The following is a 20,694-nucleotide window of genomic DNA, read 5'->3' on the forward strand; positions in this document are numbered from 1 at the left end:
ACAAAGAAAGGCAGGCGGCACTCGTGAGCTCTGCGGCTCTCCGGGCTCAGAAGCGAGCTTGGATCCGGCTGTTTTACTTCCCTAGCACCCTTCCTCTAGCCTTGCACGTCCGCTTCCAGCCGCGAAGCGCAAGCGGGTTCCGGGCCGCGCGTCGGGGCCCCGCCCACTCCCGTCGGCCCCCGCGGGTCGCTCCCGTCGCCGTGGAAACCGAGACCGCCAGTCGGCGCGGCGGCTTCCGGTCATCCCGGTGGGCTCTGACGGGCCTGAGGGCCGCAGACCGCGATGCTGAAGGCCAAGATCCTCTTCGTCGGGCCCTGCGAGGTGAGGCCGGGCCGGCCGGGGCAGCGGGCGGGGGCGCGGGCGGGAGCGGGGCGACGCGGGACTGTGCCTCCCCCAGGAGGCGGGAGTCCTGTCCCACCGCGCCTACCCCGTGGGCAACGCTGGCCGCAGCGTGAACTCCGCGCCCGACCCCCAGACCTTGACCCCGTTACCCTAAGTCCTGAAAGTAGTGCGTCGCGTTTTGGAACCAGCGTCTAGGTCCCACGAGTCTACTTTGCCCCTCAGGTTGGCCCTAATGAAAATGTCTGTGTGACAAGAAAAGGAGAGGAAATAAGGGACTGTCAACGTGGTGTTTGAACGGTTCGCTCGCAGTATGCGTGGGGGGGGGTTGAATCTACACGTGGACCTCACACCATACATAGGAATAAGATTCCCATGGACTAAAACTTAATGTCATGGAGGACATGGAGAGATGGAGAGGAGAAGGAAGTTGGGGGAAACTGGAAGGGGAGATGAACCATGAGAGACTATGGACTCTGAAAAACAACCTGGGGTTTTGAAGGGGCGGGGGTGGGAGGTTGGGGGAAGCAGGTGGTGGGTAATAGGGAGGGCACGTATTGCATGGAGCACTGGGTGTTGTGCAAAAACAATGAATACTGTTACGCTGAAAAAATAAATAAATAAAATTTAAAGTTAAAAACGTAACGTCAAATAACCACCACAGAAATAGTGAATATTCTCCGTCTTAAGCGCGCATCCCAGTGGCCTGGAGGGCTTGTTAAAAACATGCCATGCGGGGCGCCTGGGTGGCTCCGTGGGTTAAGCCTCTGTCTTCGGCTCAGGTCATGATCTCAGGGTCCTGGGATCGAGCCCCGCATCGGGCTCTCTGCTCAGCAGGGAGCCTGCTTCCCCCTCTCTCTGTCTGCCTCTCTGCCTACTTGTGATCTGTCAAATAAATAAATATTTTTAAAAAAATAAATAAAACAATGAGATGACATTTACTTGCCCATCAAAGTGGATGAAAAAAGGTTAGAACTCTGATAACAGGGAAGCATGAGGATACTTGTAGGGAAATGAGTACTTTAGGATTCTGCTGATTGCTAACAGCTTTACTGGCAATCCAGTTATCCAGCGTTAAGACATGCATAGCTTTCAGGGCCACACTCAACATTTCTCAAAATCTACAGCAGCTGGACCTTACCTAGGTTCCCCAGAGGGGATACTGAACAATGCTGAACAGCTGGAAACACCCTAGGTGCCCACCGATAAGAAAACATCTCAACAAACTAAGGGACATTCTTACCGGGGAAGACCCCAGCAGTTACCCAAAAGGAGGCACGTCTGTGTGGAGTGACATAGAGAACTTGCCAAGACATAAATTAGTGAGTGAAATAGACAAGTAATAACAATATGCATAGAATTGTGAGAAGTAAACCAAGCATAAATATCTTCTTTTTTTTTAAATTGAAATTCACAAACGTATAAAGGGAGAAAAAGTAAGGAACTCCTGGTACTCATCATCCAGCTACAACGACAAAGTGTATTTCTGCATACACCTATCCCCCTCTACCTCAATACTGTGTAGATTGGCCAACTTCTTTTTTTTCAAAGATTTTATTTATTTATTTATTTATTTGATAGAGAGAGAGATCACAAGTAGGCAGAGAGAGGGGGGGAAGCAGACTCCCTGCTGAGCAGAGAGCCCGATATGGGGCTCGATCCCAGGACTCCGAGATCATGACCTGAGCCGAAGGCAGAGGCTTAACGCACTGAGCCACCCAGGCACCCCATGGCCAACCTTTCTATTCCTTTAACATGCTGGGCCCATTCCTGGTCTGGTGCCATCCAACTAGTTTTTCCCTCTGCCTAGAAGGCTGGGTTGACTCCTTGTTATTGGGTCTCGGTGGAAGCTTCACCCTTTCGCCCTTCCCTGGCCACCCAGTTCAAAGTCCCTGTGGCATCATCCGCTTGATTTGTAGCCTCGTGTTTAACACTACTTTATCTTGTGTTCAGCAGCTCCAGGCAAGGTAGACACTTGAAGATACCCGATGTGCCTCACAGCTTCTTCATTTTCCTAGAAGAACCCTCCCCCTCAATCAATTGGTTTTTTTTTTAAAGATTTTATTTATTTATTTGACAGAGAGAAATCACAACAAGGCAGAGAGGCAGGCAGAGAGAGAGAGAGAGGGAAGCAGGCTCCCCGCCGAGCAGAGAGCCCGATGCGGGACTCGATCCCAGGACCCTGAGATCATGACCCGAGCCGAAGGCAGCGGCTTAACCCACTGAGCCACCCAGGCGCCCCCAATCAATTGGTTTTGACCAAAACGTATATATAAACTTTAAGGGCGTCGATGCAATATATAAACACACTTCTATAATGTTTTATGTATTCATGTAGCTATACATACATTTAAAGGTACATTAAAGACATATATTAATTTGGAAATGCTGCTTTATTCCATACTTGTATTTCATGACACAGCTTTAAAATGCTAGGTCCTCACCAGCATCTTTGACACCAAGGTAATTTTATGACTGAACCCACTTTTAAGCCACATGATGGGCACCTGGCTGGTTCGGTCGGAAGAGTGCGCGACTCTTGATCTCAGTCATGAGTTTGAGCCCCACAATGGGTGTAGAGATTACTTAAATAAAACTAAGAAATAAAAGAAAGAAAGGAGACATGACAAAGCATACCATCTGACTTGTTTAGAATATGAGCATTTTTTGAATCTGCGTACGACCCCGTTTCTACAACTATATTCCAGCCTCAAGAACCATTCCCATAACATTTGCTTTATTCGTTTATCCTGTAGTTAAATATTCATGGTCTCCACAAACATAACCACTCACTGTGTTTTGTTTTGTTTTAAGATTTATTTATTTAGTTGGGGGGGGGGCAGGAGGAAAGGGAGAAGCAGACTCCCCAGTGAGCAGGGAGCCTTACACCAGACTCGATTCCCGGACCCTGAGATCATGATTCCCAGACCCTGAGATCATGATCTGAGCCAAAGGCAGAGGCTTAACCGACTGAGCCACCCAGGCACCCCTCAACTGTGTTACTTTGAAGTGACATTTAGTTTGTGAGACTTCATACTCAGGAAGAATTACTAAAGCAAGATTAAGGCCCTCCCCCTCCTTTTTCTGATTCTGTCGCGTGACCTCTGCAAGCCTCCAAAATCGTCATCGATTGAAATGATTCTAGTCAAGCAGTTGTTCAAAAAAAAAACGACTTGCGAGCGCAGGGCATAATTTCAGAGATTTTTAAGGACTCGAGTGTAAGAGATTCCCTTTCATCTGAGGAATAATTTGCAGGGGGGGAAAACGCCTCATCTTATATCCAAGCATATACAATATCCCCTAAATAAATGATACAAATGTACAGAAAATCTCTGAAAACAGATCATAGTTACCACCTTTGGGGAGTGAATGGAATGGATGGACAGATGGCTACTTTGGGCGGAAGGACCAGGAGGGCTGTCTTGTTAATAGGACTGCGTATGACTTGTGTTATCTAGAAGGAGAAACAGCCCTGTGTGAGAGTGCCGCACGGCCAGCCACTGTGAGACCCAGCTCTAGCCTTGAACTTCTGTGTGACCTTGAGGAGCTCCCTTTCCCTTTCTGGGCCTCAGTGGCTTCATATCCATGACAGACTGGTTTCTTGGTGTGGAGAGGAGCATGGCAGGAGAGAGACTCACGCTAACGATTCTTTTCTGTTCTCAGATAAGTTAACTGAGAGCCAGCTAGGGAAATCAGTGTGGGTAAGAAGGTTACCCAGAGGCAGCATTAGAACCCTGTGCATGCTGGGTCCCAGACTAGCCTGCGCTCACCACATACAGAAGGCAGCAAGGCCCGCCCAACCAGAGAGAACCCTCTGCCTTGGCGCTCTCACATGACCATGGCCTACACGCCATCACCCCCGGCTCTGAGCCAGCTATCGGAGGGTGCGTTTATGGTTTACTTTTCTGCTCTTCAGCAGAAACCTTTCATTATCTTTTCCACAGAGTGGAAAAACCGTTTTGGCCAACTTCCTGACAGAATCTTCTGACATCACCGAATACAACCCAACCCAAGGTGTGAGGTGAGCCCCGACAAATCTGTTTCCCAGAGAGGCCCACTGCCCCCCTTTTGGTGCTGGTGGCATTCCCCAAGTATACTTTTCCTAAAGTGGAGATGCAACTATTATTTTTATTTCTAGGATCCTGGAATTTGAGAACCCACACGTGGCCAGCAACGCCAAAGACACGGGGTGTGAATTTGAGCTGTGGGATTGTGGCGGTGATCCAAAGTACGTTTCCTTTAAAAGGGGTTGGCTTCGTCAAATGATTCAAGACTCAGCTGCCCGCCAAGCACCTTGGACTCTGGCCCAGCACACTTCCTAGCATGTATTAGGGGCATGATCAATTATTTGGTGACATGCACGGCTCTTGAAAGCTGAACGATTGGGTTATGACACCATGACAGGTCATCCATCAGTTAACCCTAAGACATTATTTTTAAAGGCCTCAGCTAGAAACTGGAGCCGCCTGACATTCACTGTGCCCCCTCCTCTGCCTTGCAGGTTCGAGTCCTGCTGGCCAGCCCTGATGAAGGACTCGCACGGGGTGGTGATCGTCTTCAACGCCGACCTCCCCAGCCACCTGAAGGAAATCGAGATGTGGTATTCCTGCTTCGTCCAGCAGCAGCTCCTCCAAGACACCCAGTGTCTGTTGATTGCGCACCACAAACCAGGCTCCGGAAGCGATAAAGGAAGCCCGTCTCTGTGTGAGGACACTGCCCTTTCTCCTTTCTGCTCTTGTCTTGAGTGCTCTGGGCAATTGTATATTGTCCCCGTGTCTCTGAACCCAGCAGCTCTTTGCAATTATTGAGCGCCACCTGTGTCCTTGTTCTTGATTCTTCCGACCACGCAAATTGGAATCTCCAGGTTGGAAGATCTGTCCTAGCAGCCAGGCCAGGCCAGAGATACTTTAAAAGCAGGGAGACACCAAGAAGGAAAAAAAAAAAATCTGGTTTTAGCCGCTCATCAGTACAAGTAGGGACATTCGTTCCTGACTGGTCTTGTCTCAGGAAGAACTCCCAGTTGGCATGTGACCACGCCACGACGGAGTGACAAAGTGCTCATGGAAGGCCACTCACAGTACTCCCAAATCTCCTTTCTGGTGTAAGAAGAGGACGGGGGAGTGGCTTATAGTGTCGTGATCCCATCACCAGGTGGCAGTGTGGTGGCACTCTTTATTGGGCACCTACTGTATGCCGAGCACAAGGCTGAGCTCAGCCGCCCTGGCCCATGGGGTAACGTTTCTTCCTCTGTTAAATCATGGAGGGCGAGGCACAACTTTACGTCTGGCCTCTAGAAAGTTAAGCAAATTAGCTTCAATAAGACTGAGCTCACTGGGAGCCGGAAAGGGGCCCTCCTTAAAGGTGCATGCCTAATTACATTTATTTTCCTTTTAAAGCACCCCCCTTGAACAAGCTGAAGCTGGTGCACTCGAATCTGGAGGATGGCCCTGAAGAGATCAGGTCGGAGTTCCTAAAGTACTTAAAAAGCATCGTCAACTCAGTGTCTGAAAGCAGAGACCGGGAGGAGATGTCAATTATCACCTAAGCACCCTTTATCTGAACTCTTCTGCGTGGCACGTAAGGTCAGCTTGCTCCCCAGAGCAGCTCTGGAATCTTACCCAGCTACTGATGTGTCCTTCTCCATGTGGCTGTGGGAGACATTTCCCTTATCTGCTCTCAGGGTCCGCTCAGTCAGGGAGTGGACTCACACCATTCATTCCCTGTCCTTGGTATTGCCATTCTGATTCCTTTGCCCCGAACCTCTCCAAGAGCTGGAAAACTGAGTTGTTTTTCTTTCCTCTTTATATACGTCAAGTGATAAAAATTGTGGAATTGTAACTGTCAGAACCAAAGGATAGGCAGTAGTTTAATCCCCGTGTATTGGTTTGAGGGTGATTTTCACTGCTTAGTTCATTCAGCAAAGACTGACGTGTCGTGCTGCCCTGTTGTAGCTGCTGATATAAAGCAGGAGCAAAACACATAGAAACCCTTACCCTCATGGGGCTGCCATTCTGTTCCTCTAAATTACAGGGAGGTAGGGTCCAACACTCAGATCCTACACCTTCGATATGGGGGAAAATGATAGATTCTTCCATTTTCCGTAATTGGCCTAAATCTCATGTTCCGCTCCTCCTAGATAAGGAGGGGGCCTAGACCACATTTGATGCCAAATGAGGGTACAATTGATCCTCCTTCATGGGTTCTGCTTTGCAAATTTGCCTGCTGGCTCAAACTGATCTGTAACCCCCAGATCAATACAGCACTTTTGGTTATTCAGAGTGGCCCAAAATTTGGATCATCGGTCATGCACGTTTCCAGCTGAGGTTGAAACACTCTGCTTTCTTGTTTCAGCTCTCATACTATAAACAAGTGTCCTTGTCACAGTCTATTGTGTGCCACATTTTCACATTTCTGTCCTTTTCGTTGAGTGGTTTCGCTGTTTAAAATGACGCCCAAATGTGGCACGGAAGAGTTGGCTAATGTTGCAAAGTGCAAGAAAGCTGTGATGTGTCTTATCTAACCAGTGCTTTCGATAAGCCTCATTCCAGCCCGAGTTCTTTGCCGTTGGCTGCGAGTTCAGTGTCAATGAAATCAACAATGTGTATCGATTAAAGTGTCTTTAAACAAAAGCATCCATAAAACAAGGTTACATATTGATGGTAGATGAAACATGATCAGAGGCTCACAGGCACGTGACCCTGCATTTCCCCAGAAGCAGGGGTCTGGCGTTCCCTCATCCAGTGCATGGGGCGACTTTACAGAACATAAGGACCATGAATAGTGAGACTCAACTTGTTTTTCTATCTCTTGCAATTTGAAAGTTTCCACGTTAGTTCAGTCTCTGGGATAAATATTTTATCAATTCAAGGTTGCAGTCTACTTCTGCGCCCTTTTCCCCAAGATGGTGTCAGGGTGTCTGGACAGGGTTTGCTACTGTTGGGGCAGCTATACCAAGGACAGGTCCTCTGGTTCCCTTCCTGACCTCTGTCAGGATGTCACTGGCCACCATACTGGCCATGTTGTGTCAAGGACAGGACTGGTACGGCCAATAGCATGGGTTTTCCTCACGGAACGAGGAGTCCCAGGCTGACTCTGCCACATCCTGGCTGGACCTGGCCCTGCACATCTCTGAGAACCAGCTGTGCCCTCCATACATCCCACATCTCTGTGGGTCTCAGTGGCAGGATCACTGCACTCCTTGCCACAGCTGGCCTGTCTGGCCCATCCTCAACTCTCAGCTTCCTGGGAGAAAAACAGGATTTTCAGGGGAATCGAGAATATAGCAGGTGAATATTCTCAAATATTATCCAGTTACAGTAGTAAGAGATGCAGCATTCTCGTTATAAACCTGCAAGGAGGTTTACTTTATCACTTAGGATAACTTTTTAATTTAATAATCCTGTTATGCTTTTTAAACTTGGTGTGAACTATGCATAACATAAAATTTGCCATTTTAACCATTTTTAAGGGTACAGTTCTGTGGCATTCCGTGCATTCACGGTATTGTGCACCCATCACCACTATCCATCTCCCAAACTGAAATGCTGTACCCTTTAAACACTAACTCCCTATACCCCCTCCCCCAAACTCCTGGCACCCACCATTCCACTTTTTGTCTCTCTGAATTTGACTATTCTATGGACTTCATAAAAGTAGACTCATACAGTGTTTTAAGTTTTGTGACTGGTGTATTTCGCTGGGTAGAATGTCTTCAAGTTTCATCTGTGTTGTAGAGGTGTCAGAATCTCCTTCCTTTTTAGGGCTGAATAATATTCCATTGTACAGACAGATTGCATCTTGTTTATCCATTCATCTGTTGGTGCTTATAAATAATTTGCTAGAACATTAGTGTACCATTGACTGAGGATGTCTTTTTTCCTAAGATTTCATTTTTTTTAAAGATTTTATTTATTTATTTGACAAGACAGAGATCACGATTAGACAGAGAGGCAGGTAGAGAGAGAGGAAGGGAAGCAGGTGCCCCGCCGAGCAGAGAGCCCGACGCAGGGCTCGATCCCAGGACCCTGGGATCATGACCTGAGCCAAAGGCAGAGGCTTTAACCCACTGAGCCACCCAGGCACCCCAAGATTTCACTTTTAAGTAATCACCACACCTAACATGGGGTTCGAACTCACGAGATCAAGAATCACACCCTCCACCAACTGAGCCCACCAGACACCCCCCACCTAGAATATTTTTGAAGAAGATTAGCATTGAACTTCTCCAAGATTTTATTTTTATTTAAATATCCTTGATATCTGGACATCATTATCAGCTTAGAAGGTAGAATATACATAACATCTTCTAAAAAGTTTTTTGTGACCTCAGGGGAACTTTCCTTCAGGTAATACATGTAAAAAAATGTTATATCATCCTAACACCTAATTTGTAAAAACCATCAAAAGTGTTAATGCTCAGAATAAGCAAAGATGGTGAGTTTATAGCTTGTTGTACAAGTGAGTTTGCTTTAATCTTGGGAATTTGTTCGTAATTTTTATATTTGGATTCCTTTTTTTTTTTTTAAGCTCTAGGCCCAACATGGGGCTTGAACACATGACCCTGAGATCAAGGGCTGCATGCTCTACTGACTGAGCCAGCCAGGAGCCCCTATTTTTGGAATTTTTTTTAAAGATTTTATTTATTTATTTGACAGAGAGAGATCACAAGTGGCAGAGAGTCAGGCAAAAGAGAGGGGGAAACAGGCTCCCTGCTGAGCAGAGAGTCCGATGCGGGGCTGGATCCCAGCACCCTGAGTTCATGACCTGAGCCGAAGCAGCGGCTTAATCCACTGAGCCACCCAGGCGCCCTGGAATTTTTTTTTTTAACATAGCCAACCTGAAAACATATTATGTAGGTCTTTTCCAGTGCAAGTGAGAGAAAAGTAGAGATGCTTAAGAGAGTTGAATCAGTGGTGTGGGTGCTCTTCACGTCGACAACAAGGAGGCTGAAATGGAGCTGTGTGGGCCGTCTGTCAGAGAGAGTGGTATTTGCTCATGATGCCAATGTCCTGGTGAATTTAGACTGAACTACATTCACCTCTTAGCCAGCTGCCTGGTTACCTGTGAGCTCATTTTAAGTCCAGGTTAATTTCCTTCTGACCTGCTCTCGATGGGAACACGTGTAAGGAACACAGGATAGCCTCAACGCCAACCATAGTAAATCATCTTTACGCAATAGTGGCAGTACTAATAACTGTTCTGCAGAATACGGCTCCAGAACAAAAAGCAATTATTTTTATCCGATTGTTGATGAGAAGCCAAGAGTTCAACAGAAAAATTAACCCCAGCAGCGTGCATTTACGGGGGGGGGGGGGAAGGGGGGCTGAGTGCAACCCGTGTCAGTCCTCAAATAGAGAGAAAGAGTTGCATTTGAATAGGCCACGTGTGCCCGAGTTCTAAGGGGACAGTCCATGAAGAAGTCCATCTTCCCCATCCCGGAAACCTGTTCCCTCTCAAGAAGCCACTTACCAGGGTGCTTAGGTGGCTCAACGGGTTTAGTGTCTGACTCTTGATATCAGCTCAGGTCTTGATCTCAGGGCTGTGAGTTCAAGCCCTGTGGCTGGGCTCCACGCTAGACATGGAGCCTACTTAAAAAAAAAAAAAAGCCACTTACCTTCCATTTACTACTAGACACAGTCTGTGCACATACAAATGTGTTTTGTGAAAGGAAATGATAGCAGACTCTTCACATTTTCCTACAGCTTGCTTTTTTCACTTTTCTTATCTTAGATTGTGTACAGATATATACAGAGCTGCTTTATTCTTGTTCGTAGCTGCAAAATAGTCCACCTAACCATTTATATCACAATTTTATACTAGATCATTTTAATAGCCATTTATGTTGAAATAATACCTTTTTACTGATGGACATTTTTAACAATACTGAAGTACATGATTTGAGTCATAACTATGCTTGAGTGTGAAATTTTAGGAAGGTGGTTTCAACCATCAGCCCTTACGAGGGAAAGGAAAGGTTGCTGGTCTTGGCATCCTAGGTCTGATTTCTTATTTATTTATTTATTTATTTATTTATTTATTTTTTACAGAGAAAGAGATCACAAGGAGGCAGAGAGGCAGGCACGGTTTGGGGGAGCGCAGGCTCCCTACCGAGCAGAGAGCCCAATGTGGGGCTCGATCCCAGAACCCTGGGATCATGACCTGAGCCAAAGGCAGAGGCTTTAACCCACTGAGCCACCCAGGCGCTCCTGATTTCTCATTTCATAGCATTTTCTTACTGCACAACGGGATTTTTGCCATGCGTATGCTAGCGTATGGGGAGATTACTTACTTTGTATCACAGATGGGACAATGCGCGTGAGAGCCACAGAAGCATGGAGGAGCCTGGTCACAGGGGAAACTCGGGAGTTCAGCATGACTCCAGTGACTGTGTGTGCAGCGGGTTTGGGACTGGCTGAGATGGCGGGGGGTGGGGTGATGGCGGGAGAGGCAGTGGGAGTGGGTGTCTCCGAGTGGTGGGAGATTTAGGGGATGGGGGTGAGAAGATGAACAGTCAGATGGTGAAGGGCCTCTCAGACCAGGCCCCTGAAGAGTCATCCCTCCAGAAGAATGCAGTAAAGCTCTCCACTTAAGAAATAAACCCTAATGGCAGCGTGAGAGCTGGATGGAAGGACACGTGTAGAGGGGACTGCTGTCATTCCTTGGTTTGCGGCCACATCGCCCCATTCTTTTTTTTTTTTAAGATTTTATTTATTTGACAGACAGAGATCACGAGTAGGCAGAGAGGCAGGCAGAGAGGGAGGGGGAAGCAGGCTCCCCGCTGAGGAGAGAGCCCGATGCGGGGCTTGATCCCAGGACCCTGAGATCATGACCTGAGCTGAGGCAGATCCTTAACCTACTGAGCCACCCAGGCGCCCCCGTCCCAGTCTTTAAGGCCAGCATCCTTAGATCTTTCTCTGCTCCATCTTCACACTATTTATCTGACTCAAACCGCCCTCTGACACTCGGCTATAAGGATACTTATAATTGCTGGATAATCTCCCCATCTAAAGGTACTTAACTTAATCACATCTGCAAAGACCCTTTTTTCCAACCAATGAAACAACACTCACACTTTCCAGGGATTTGGGGACAGAGATCCTTGAGGGCTGTCATTCAGCCTCAGTGCACCTAAGGGACCAATGGAAGAGGAGCAGGCTGGAGGGAGGGGGATTATGGGGAGATGACAAATGACTAGTCCAAGGCGACCCAGCAAGTTAGGACAGGGACCAACCTGGCCCCCAGGCCCCTGTTCTTACCCCGGTCCTGTGGCAATGTCAGGGCGCCTGGGTTTGCACATATGTTGCAGATAGAACTAGCATCGTATTATCCTACTTCCTGAAACCGATCAGATCAGAGAGTAGTCCTGAATATGCAAGGAAAACCATGAGTTAGTCATTTAGCATCACAACTCGAACGTCCACATCTCCTGATTGCTCAGGGAAGCTCCTGGAGATCATTACACTTTTCGTGGAACATCAGAAGACCCATACACTGCAAGATAGCTAAATTGTTAGAACAAGAACAGAGGTTTGCTGGTAACTGAAAACCTGTAAGAGTTTTTAAAAATAGCAATTAAGGGTCGCCTGGGTGGCTCAGTGGGTTAAGCCTCTGCCTTCCGCTCAGGTCATGATCACAGGGTCCTGGCATTGAGCCCCACATAGGGCTCCCTGCTCAGTAGGGAGCCTGCTTCCCCCCCCCCCCCGCACCCAACCCCTGCCTGCCCTTCTGCTTACTTGTGTGCTCGCTCTCTCTCTCTCTCTCTGTCAAATAAATAAATAAACTTTTTAAAAATACCAATTAAAAAAGTAACTGCACAGCTCAAGGAAATCCCTCTGAACTATGACTCTTCTAGATCTTGACCTCAACCTTCCCCACCTGATGTTTGAGAATATCCTGGTCTTGGCTGATACTTTCTCAACAAATGTATTCTTTTCTTCAGCAACAAATGAAGGATCCCCATTTTTAAAAAACTAAATCCAAAGAGATTAAATTAGTGAGGAGGGAGGAAACTTTCTGCTTTTGAATGTTAAGAACAGATGACATTTTTAATGTGACTTCGAAACTGCTTTATCAGTTAAATAATTCTCTACGTTTATGATCCTGGCCATTCTTCCTACCAAAGTTAAAAGCCAATGGAAATGTTGTGTCTGCCAAGTATTCCCACTTCAAAAGGGGAGTTCATGGTGCTTTGATGTGAGCAACACCTCATCTATCTTCCTGCAGTTCATTCCTATCTAGGCTTTCTGATAGCTGTTAAAAGTATGCCTCCTTTCTCAAAAGCCTCAATGCAGATTTACCCCACTCTTAAGCAGCTCTTGGGATGGGGCATAATTTTAGATCTTAGACATTCAAAGTGCTATGTAAAATAAAAATAACTCTATTTTACATTGTCTAACTGAAATTCTGTGATAAGTACTTTGTACAAGAACCATCCTTCTTTTTTTCTCTTTTGTATGACTTCACAAGACCTGGAAAGCACCTAGGTGTGTTGCCCATATGATGGAATGAAATATTTTGTTCAGGGGAATTCAATTCTAATTTTTTCAGAGTGTGAGTGACTTGGTTTCTACTTATAGGAACCTACTTCAAGTACTTTTCAAGGATATCTTGTAAATGCAACTACACTTGGAATTTATCACCCTTTTTGGTTCAATGCAGGAAGTTGTGCCTTGCACTTTTAAAAAATGGTGACAATAGTTTTGAGGTCGCAAACGAGATGAATCTAAAAAAAAAAAAAATCGTTCTTATGTATGAGGTTACTAGCCCGAGACAGTAAGGTCAAATATATAATAGCCAAGGAGCGTGAACTTGATTAGATTAGCTGCTGAAAAGCCCTAAGCAGAGCAGGGACGATCACTTTGTTGGCCCCATGGAGAGATGACTTAAGAGGAATATGACTGGGAGCAGGCTGACAAGGAAATCCAGAGTGTCTGAAACACAGCACTGTGAATGGCATGAAGAAAACGGGACAGGTGGACGCCTGGGTGGCTCAGTGGGTTAAAGCCTCTGCCTTCAGCTCAGGTCATGATCTCAGGGTCCTGCGATGGAGCCTCACCTTGGGCTCTCTGCTCAGCAGGGAGCCTGCTTCTTCCTCTCTGCCTGCTTCTCTGCCTACTTGTGATCTCTATCAAATGAATAAATTTTTAAAAATTAAAAAAAAAAAGAAAACGGGACAGGTTCCGTAGGTAATTAAGAAGTAAAATTTGGGGGCGCCTGGGTGGCTCAGTGGATTAAGCCACTGCCTTCGGCTCAGGTCATGATCTCAGGGTCCTGGGATCGAGCCCCGCATCGGGCTCTCTGCTCCGCAGGGAGCCTGCTTCCTCCTCTCTCTGCCTGCCTCTCTGCCTACTTGTGATCTCTCTGTCAAATAAATTTTTAAAAAAAGAAGTAAAATTTGTGTTTGAGTGGACAAGAAGGAAGAAGGCGAGTTTCATCCCCTATCTTCAGCGTGCCTGGTTTATCGCAGGTGCTCAATGTAATGAGAGTTAATGACTACAATTCCCATAGGCCTTAGGGCAGCGTCGCCCGCATTTCCCAGAGGGCTGTGCGATGCCCACGCTGGCCCTGAGCGTCCGTGGAAAAGGTAAGCAGGCGAGGACGCGCTCTTTAACGTTGCTTTATAACCAAATTTCCCATTTTGCTTTCCTCCCCTATCCTCTTTCTCCGTCTCCCGCTCCTCTGTTCACCGGCTTCAGGAGCCCAAATACCCAGAACTTGACTCGTTTGGCGACAGCTCGGTTGTTACCGTTTCAGTGCCGAGCGACCGGAAGCGGAGTGCACCTGGGGCCTTCTGGGAAATGTAGGTCCGTCTTCCCATGCCCTCGGTTTGGCGTTAGGGCTCCGTCTTCTCGGGCCCCAGAACCAAAGCCTGGGTGGTGGAGACACGTGACTAGCTCATCTGAAAGCTTGGGGGACTGTTCCGCGCACGGGCGCCTCGCAGACCCAGGCCACCGACGGTTGCAGAGCCGACGGACTCGGCGGGTCTCCATGGTGACCGGCGCGCCGCAGAGGCCTCTGGGAATTGTAGTTGGGCGGGAGCCGGGCCCGTGCGCCGAGTTCCGAGCGGTGGCCGTTACTGCTAGCCACCGCGGTCGGTCGGAGCTTGGCGGCGTCCGGGGGAGCTCTTCCGCGTTTCCTCGGCCTCCGGGAGCCCAGGCAGACGGGCGGCCGCCCGGAAAGGCGGGGTGTGGGCCCGGGCTCCAGGGAAGGTATCTGGCAGGCGTTTTGCAGAGGCTCGGACAGTGGGTCACAGTGATGAAAGCCACATCAGAGCGTGGCCTCGAGGGAACGCTTGGTCTAGTCCTTTCTCGTAGAGAAGGGGTCCCCAAGGCCAGAGAGAGTCCATGATTTGCCCCAAAGCAAGGCCAGAACCTAGTTTGTCCGCTCACGTCTTTCTTTGCAGCGCAGCGCGCCGTGCCTGGCACAGAGCAGGCGCCCAGACGTTGGCTAAATGTCATCTTGTTCTAACGACAGCCACCAGAAGTACTTTTTTTTTTTTTTAAGATTTTATTTATTTATTTGATAGAGATTACAAGTAGTCAGAGAGGCAGACAGGGAGAGAGAGGAGGAAGCAGGCTCCTTGCTGAGCAGAGAACCCGATGTGGGGCTGGATCCCACGACCCTGGGTTCACGACCTGAGCGGAAGGCAGAGGCTTTAACCCACTGAGCCACCCAGGCGCCCCCACCTCAAGTACTTCTTAGCAAACTACAAGATTTAAAAAAAAAAATTTTTAAGAGGGAAGTGGACTTTCCTCCCTAAGGAGACTTAGCCAGATGCAACCTGTACACTTTATAAGGACCATGAGTGTAACAGTCAATCGAGCAATTTTAAAAAATCTGATACATGTGAACATTGGCAATATGGCAGAGCCGCTGTTTAAAACTTTTAGTTGTGAAAAGGCTGGTGGGGTTATGCATTAAAAAGGGAAAGAGACACATACTGCAGGTTTTAAGGTCGAAATGATGTCTGAGATTCTCTGGAAAAATACCCAGCGTGGCCAGTGAGGGGAGGCAGGAATGGTAACAGACACCTGAGAAGGCGTTGTACTATTTTACTGTCTTTAGTGGGGTTGAAAAGGACCATAATCAAGGGCTTTTATTTCATGTTACTGTGTTTCAGAAAGTGTCTGAAATAGGAAGGTGCTCAGAAAGAGCTTCTCTGGAATGTAAGCCTCCCTGGGGACTTCTGGCAAGAATGAGCACCGCAGTGAGGAGCGCCGTGTCCTAGTGCCCCCAGGTCCTTCAAAAGCAGGACAGAATTCTGACCGTGAAGGCGGAGGCAGAGGGCCAGGCTGCCCGGTGATCAGCCTCCCAGCCGAAAGCTGACCTGTCCTGGCTTCAGAGAGTTTAAGACCAGGGGGCTCAGGGCCCTACAAGGTTCGGAGATGCCCTGGGAGCTCTGCCGCCAGTGGCTGAGGGCGCAGGGATGGTCTGCAAGTTGCCCATCCTGAGCTGCTGGAGCTGGCGCAGCTCCTGGCCATCCTGCCCGGAGGAGGCAGTCAGGCTGGGGCTGGGAGTGCACCCCTGGGCAATGGAGGGGCCGTGGGGGTCGTGCTAGAGGGCGGGAGAGAGAAAATGAACCAAGCCAGCGGGTAGAAGAGAGAAGTAAGTGTGAAGATAGGGAGGGGTGGGTCTTCCAAGGAGAACTATGGCCACGTCTGTTTTGTCCCAACACCGTGTCTGTGTTCCTCTTCCCTCTTCCCTGGTGCCTTTGGGGATTGAATTAGATTTTGGATCATTTAGATTGTTTTTTTTTTTTTTTTTTAAGATTTTTTTTTCCACAAGTAGGCAGAGAGGCAGGCAGAGAGCCTGATGCGGGGCTCGATCCCAGAACGCTGGGATCATGACCTGAGCTGAAGGCAGAGGCTTTAACCCACTGAGCCACCCAGGCACCCCCATTTAGATTGTTTTTAAATTTTTTATTTTTTTTAATGTTTTTAGATTTTATTTAAGAGACAGAGATCACAAGTAGGCAGAGAGGCAGGCAGAGAGAGAGGGGGAAATAGGCTCCCTGCTGAGCAGAGAGCCCGATGCGGGGCTCGATCCAAGGACCCTGGGATCACGACCTGAGGCGAAGGCAGAAGCTTAACCCACTGAGCCACCCAGGCGCCCCATTTCTTAATTTTTTCTGACATTCTCATTCTTCTTATGGGGAGATGCTTCAATTAAGTCATTCTTTACAGAAACTGTAATATGTGTTCTTTTGTCGTGACCCACAGTCACGTGGGGGTTTCCTTTCTGGCTGAACTTCCCGCTCCTGGAGTTCTCTTATCCACTGTGTTCTTGAAACTTCAAAGTAAGGGTTTCATCATGCCTCTTCTGGATACCTTTTTGCAGAAAGACTAGCCAAGACTGTTCTTAGCAGACTTTTTTTTTTTTTTTCAAGATTTTATTTATTTGACACAGAGAGAGAGACAGCAAGAGAGGGAACACAAGCAGGGGGAGTAGGAGAGGGAGAAGCAGGCTCCCCGCCGAGCAGGGAGCCCGATGCAGGGCTCCATCCCAGGACTCTGAGATCATGACTTGAGCCAAAGGCAGACGCTTAACGGCTGAGCCACCCAGGTGCCGCTCTTAACAGACTTCTTATCTCTTGTTTTTTGGTAAAAGGACTGTAAGTGCTCATTGCAAAGCCAAATAACACCACTAGGGGGCTGCTGCTTTAGCTCGGCAGTGCCCCGATCTTTGCAGGAACGGAAGAGGCCGATAAGGTACTTCAGACTCGGATACAGCCATGGTCACTTACATCGGGAGAGCATGACGTCCCTTTCTGTGGAAGTGTGGTTTGACTGAAAAGCTCCCATGCTGAAATAAGTGACACTTTGGACAACTTCTAGAGTCTCCTGTCACCAGTGGGATCTGTGGGACACAGAATTAGGGGGGGCCAGAGGCCAGAATGACATTCATCTGGTGCCCACCAGAATGGCGGGATGGGTGGATTGTTAGAGTATTGAAATGCTTCTGGCCTGGCTGGGAAGTAGCTGCCGCTCTGTGTCCCCGAGTGCCCTGCCAGTCTCTGCCACCCCAGCGACTCCCGCCCCCGCCCCCCGACCTTCAGGACCTTCCTGGGGTCCAGCATGTAATGGCTATCGCGGGGTCTTACAAGGGGCATCTGACTCTCCAGCTGAGACCAGCTCTGTGTTTGGGCCCTGCCAGTCATAAAGTGTCAGATCCTCCTTGGCCTTAAGCTTCTAGAACCTTCTCAGTAGCCATGCTCCTAAAGGGTAGCCGAGCAGCGTAGCCCAGAGAGGGCTGGAGCCAGCTGGATTCAGGGCCTGGCTCCGCTGCGGGCTGGCCATGCTGTGCCTCTGTTTCCTCGTCTGCAAGCATCAAGGAGGAGAAAGTGCTTTGTAAACTATAAAGTGCCTATGTGTACAAGTTATTTTTCTAATGATGATTATGGGAGTTCTTGGACCAACACAGGATCACAGCCTCAAATCCAGCTTTCCTCCCCTTTGCCTCTGCAGTTACCTCAAGCTTTGACCCCAGGATGCCCCTCCTTGGAGGACACTAACCTTGCCCCTTGGGGCAGCTTCATCAGCCACCCAGCTCCCACACCTGTTACTGCACAGCTGGGAGAGCCTGAGTTCTTCCCAGCCTTCTCAGAGTTGCCTTCCTGTCCCCTCACCATCCCCACCGCTTCAGCCCCTGCTTTTTCCTTCTCCTCACTCCAGCTTTGTAAAATAACTTGGTGGGGGTGGGGGTGTTCTCCTTCAGAATCTCACTGTATTTCATGACCTGCTTTAAAAAAGGGGGGGGGATTATTTATTTTTTTTTAAAGATTTTATTTATTTATTTGACAGAGATCACAGGTAGGCAGAGAGGCAAGCAGAGAGAGAGGAAGGGAAGCAGGCCCCCTGCTGAGCAGAGAGCCCGATGCGGGGCTCAATCCCAGGACCCCGAGATCATGACCTGAGCTGAAGGCAGAGGCTTTAACCCACTGAGCCACCCAGGCACCCCGGGAATTATTTATTTGACAGAGACACAGTGAGAGAGGGAACACAAGCAGGGAGAGTAGGAGGGGGAAAGCAGGCCTCCGGCGGAGTGGGGAGCCCAGTGCTCAGGACCCTGGGATCATGACCTGAGCCAAAGGCAGACGCTTAACCAACCGGACCATCCAGGCACCCAAAACCTGCTTTAAAAAAAAAGATTTCTTTAGAGAGCAAGAAAAAAAGCATGCGAGGGGGCAGGGGGGCAAAGGGAGTGGGAAACAGTCTCTAGCAGGCTCCCTGCTGAGCATGAAGCCCAACATGGGGCTCGATCCCAGGACCCTGCGATTGTGACCTGAGCTGAAACCAAAGTCAGCTGCCTAACCAACCGTACGACCCCGGCGCCCTGCATAACCTGCTTTTCTTTTTTAAAAACAGTGTGATCACTAATTACTTTTCTGTAACTTCATTTTTCACTTCTGGGATATACATCCTGGTTTATTGCATCCATCCCCAGCGGTAGGCGTGTGTTTTTTTTCCGTGGCTTTTCTTTGCAGAGCAAACAGGTAACATTTGGCTCTTCTTCATATGATTGCAGATGGTGGCTTCAGGAGTAAGGACTAGGCTTTCACCTTAAATCCGGAGCTTGCTGAAAGAAGATCCCAGGAGTGACTCTTCACAGGTACCAGACCTAGGAGACACCTCAGAATGTTCCAGAACCTTAGACCAGCACTGGGGAGCCTCCACACAGGAGGCCAAACAGCTGCCCAGCCCAAGAGAAGAGTTGCAAGCAGGAGAGGGAAGAAGCAGCCACGACGGTGACGGGAGTGACCAGAACTCCAGGCCAGGTGAGTGCTTCGTTCGAAGTCAGAAAAGTTGTCCAGATAGAGACCTCATATACACAGCATGCATGGCCACAGTTTGTGGGCAAACCCAGCCGTCATTTAGCATCAGCCTGCAAAAAAGAGGACCCTCCGTGTGGGCGTCACCCAGAACCTGGCAGTCAGACCCCTCCCTGCGTGACCAAGTCAGGAGGGCGGCACACAGATGAGAGCAAGCGATCACACGAACAGGAGAGGCAGGGGGGAGCAGGGGGTGTGAGCCGAAGCGGGACATAGCTAGAGCGACAGCAGGGAGGGCTCCTTCAAGAGGCCTTGTCCCCCAGCCCAGGCGCCGGTGAGGCCCTGCAGCCGGCCGGGCTCTGTGCTCCCTGGGTGTGGAAGGGCCCGGGTAGCGGGCCTGGGGAGCCCACAGGTCATCACACAGCCATTCTGCTCTCTCCTTAGCTCATGGCCTTGCCTTTAGTCCCCTCTTGGGCCACTTTTATGTCAGTTCAGCCTTAAGAAAAATAGTAAATACGTTTATTCTCCTATTAACAAAAGGAATACGTTTCTAGAACAGAAAATTTTAAAATACGTCGAAACAAAATGAAAAAAAGCAGTCATCTGTTTTGAAATCATGGGTAACATTGACCGTCTCTCTAGCATCTGTTTCTAAGCATATATACACATTTTCCCATTATTCAGATTCCTCTTAAAAACAAACAAACAAACAAACAAAAAAAAAAAAAAACAGAAAAAACAGGCGGGAGAACCCCTGGGGTCCACGGCCACCTGCAGCCGGGATTTACCTGCCCCGCTTTTCAGGGTGGGAAGAGAGAAGGCCCCGCATGCCTGTTTGTGAGCGCAACGGCAATACCCATTTTGGCCACAAGAGGGGGGTGTTTGCTCTCGCACGTGGGTCCGCGGAGCGGCCTGTGCTTACTGCCCGGGGTCTGGAACCCGCAGGTCCCGTCCAAGGCACCCAGTAAAGCGAGTCCTCGCTCCTTCTGCTCACTGCATCTCTTGGAAGCCTTCTTGTTCCACGAAGGGAAAAGAAGAGCTGCCAGCCTCCCTCTTCCACCACGGCTGCCTGAACTTGTAGAATCCTTGGACAGCTCTCTCCTCTCTGTGGCAGCCGTGGGCTTCCCGGGGAAGGGATAAACCGCACACGTGCTCTGGTCAACCCCACATGTGACCCTCTTCACGGTGTCCCATGACTCTCAGGGCCCGTTCTGAGCTGCGTGCCTCCCCACCTGCACGGCTTCCTCACACACACGAGACGGTCCGTCTTTGGGCCCCTCTCACTCTGTGGTCACCAGAAGACCTTCCCGCACGTTCCTCTCTGCACACCAGAGAGGCTGAGGCTTCCTCTTCTGGGTCTTAGCCAACGTGTTACTTCTTCCCCAAAGTTGCTCTCAAGCGGGTGAGTCTGGGTTATGTAATTCTCTGTGCTTCCCCTTTCAAATCGCACAGCATGCGGAGTTGTCTGCTTCCTTCTAGAATGGCAGTTCCATGGGGGCAGGGCCGTGTCGGTCTGACTCACATCCCCAGGGCCAAAGTACAGTGCCTGGCACTCCGTGGGGCTCGGTTTAGACTTGCCAAACGGATGA

At 49.0% G+C, this 20,694-nt stretch overlaps 1 protein-coding gene and 1 long non-coding RNA gene across 2 annotated transcripts; both read left to right on the forward strand.

Moving 5' to 3' along the window:
• The first annotated feature begins 201 nt into the window (after positions 1 to 201).
• On the forward strand, positions 202 to 6,968 carry IFT22 (intraflagellar transport 22). The gene is made up of 5 exons (XM_045992448.1): positions 202 to 321; positions 4,284 to 4,360; positions 4,478 to 4,567; positions 4,841 to 5,043; positions 5,736 to 6,968. The coding sequence occupies exons 1-5, from the start codon at positions 283 to 285 to the stop codon at positions 5,882 to 5,884; spliced, it is 558 nt and encodes a 185-aa protein (XP_045848404.1). The 5' UTR covers positions 202 to 282; the 3' UTR covers positions 5,885 to 6,968.
• Positions 6,969 to 14,396: 7,428 nt separating this feature from the next.
• On the forward strand, positions 14,397 to 20,347 carry LOC123934028. Its single transcript, XR_006816725.1, has 3 exons — positions 14,397 to 14,546; positions 18,862 to 19,111; positions 20,051 to 20,347. It is a non-coding gene; the product is annotated as an uncharacterized LOC123934028 (long non-coding RNA).
• The last annotated feature ends 347 nt before the right edge of the window (positions 20,348 to 20,694 follow it).

Source organism: Meles meles, chromosome 21 (genome assembly GCF_922984935.1).
Source record: "Meles meles chromosome 21, mMelMel3.1 paternal haplotype, whole genome shotgun sequence".
In the NCBI taxonomy this organism is placed as follows: Eukaryota; Metazoa; Chordata; class Mammalia; order Carnivora; family Mustelidae; genus Meles; species Meles meles.

Excerpts from the sequence above, each read along its gene's own strand:
- IFT22 (XM_045992448.1), top strand. The coding sequence starts at position 283 with ATGCTGAAGGCCAAGATCCTCTTCGTCGGGCCCTGCGAG. Across the intron at positions 4,361-4,477 it reads AACCCAACCCAAGGTGTGAG|GATCCTGGAATTTGAGAACC; the intron begins GTGAGCCCCGAC and ends TTTTATTTCTAG. Across the intron at positions 4,568-4,840 it reads GATTGTGGCGGTGATCCAAA|GTTCGAGTCCTGCTGGCCAG; the intron begins GTACGTTTCCTT and ends TCTGCCTTGCAG.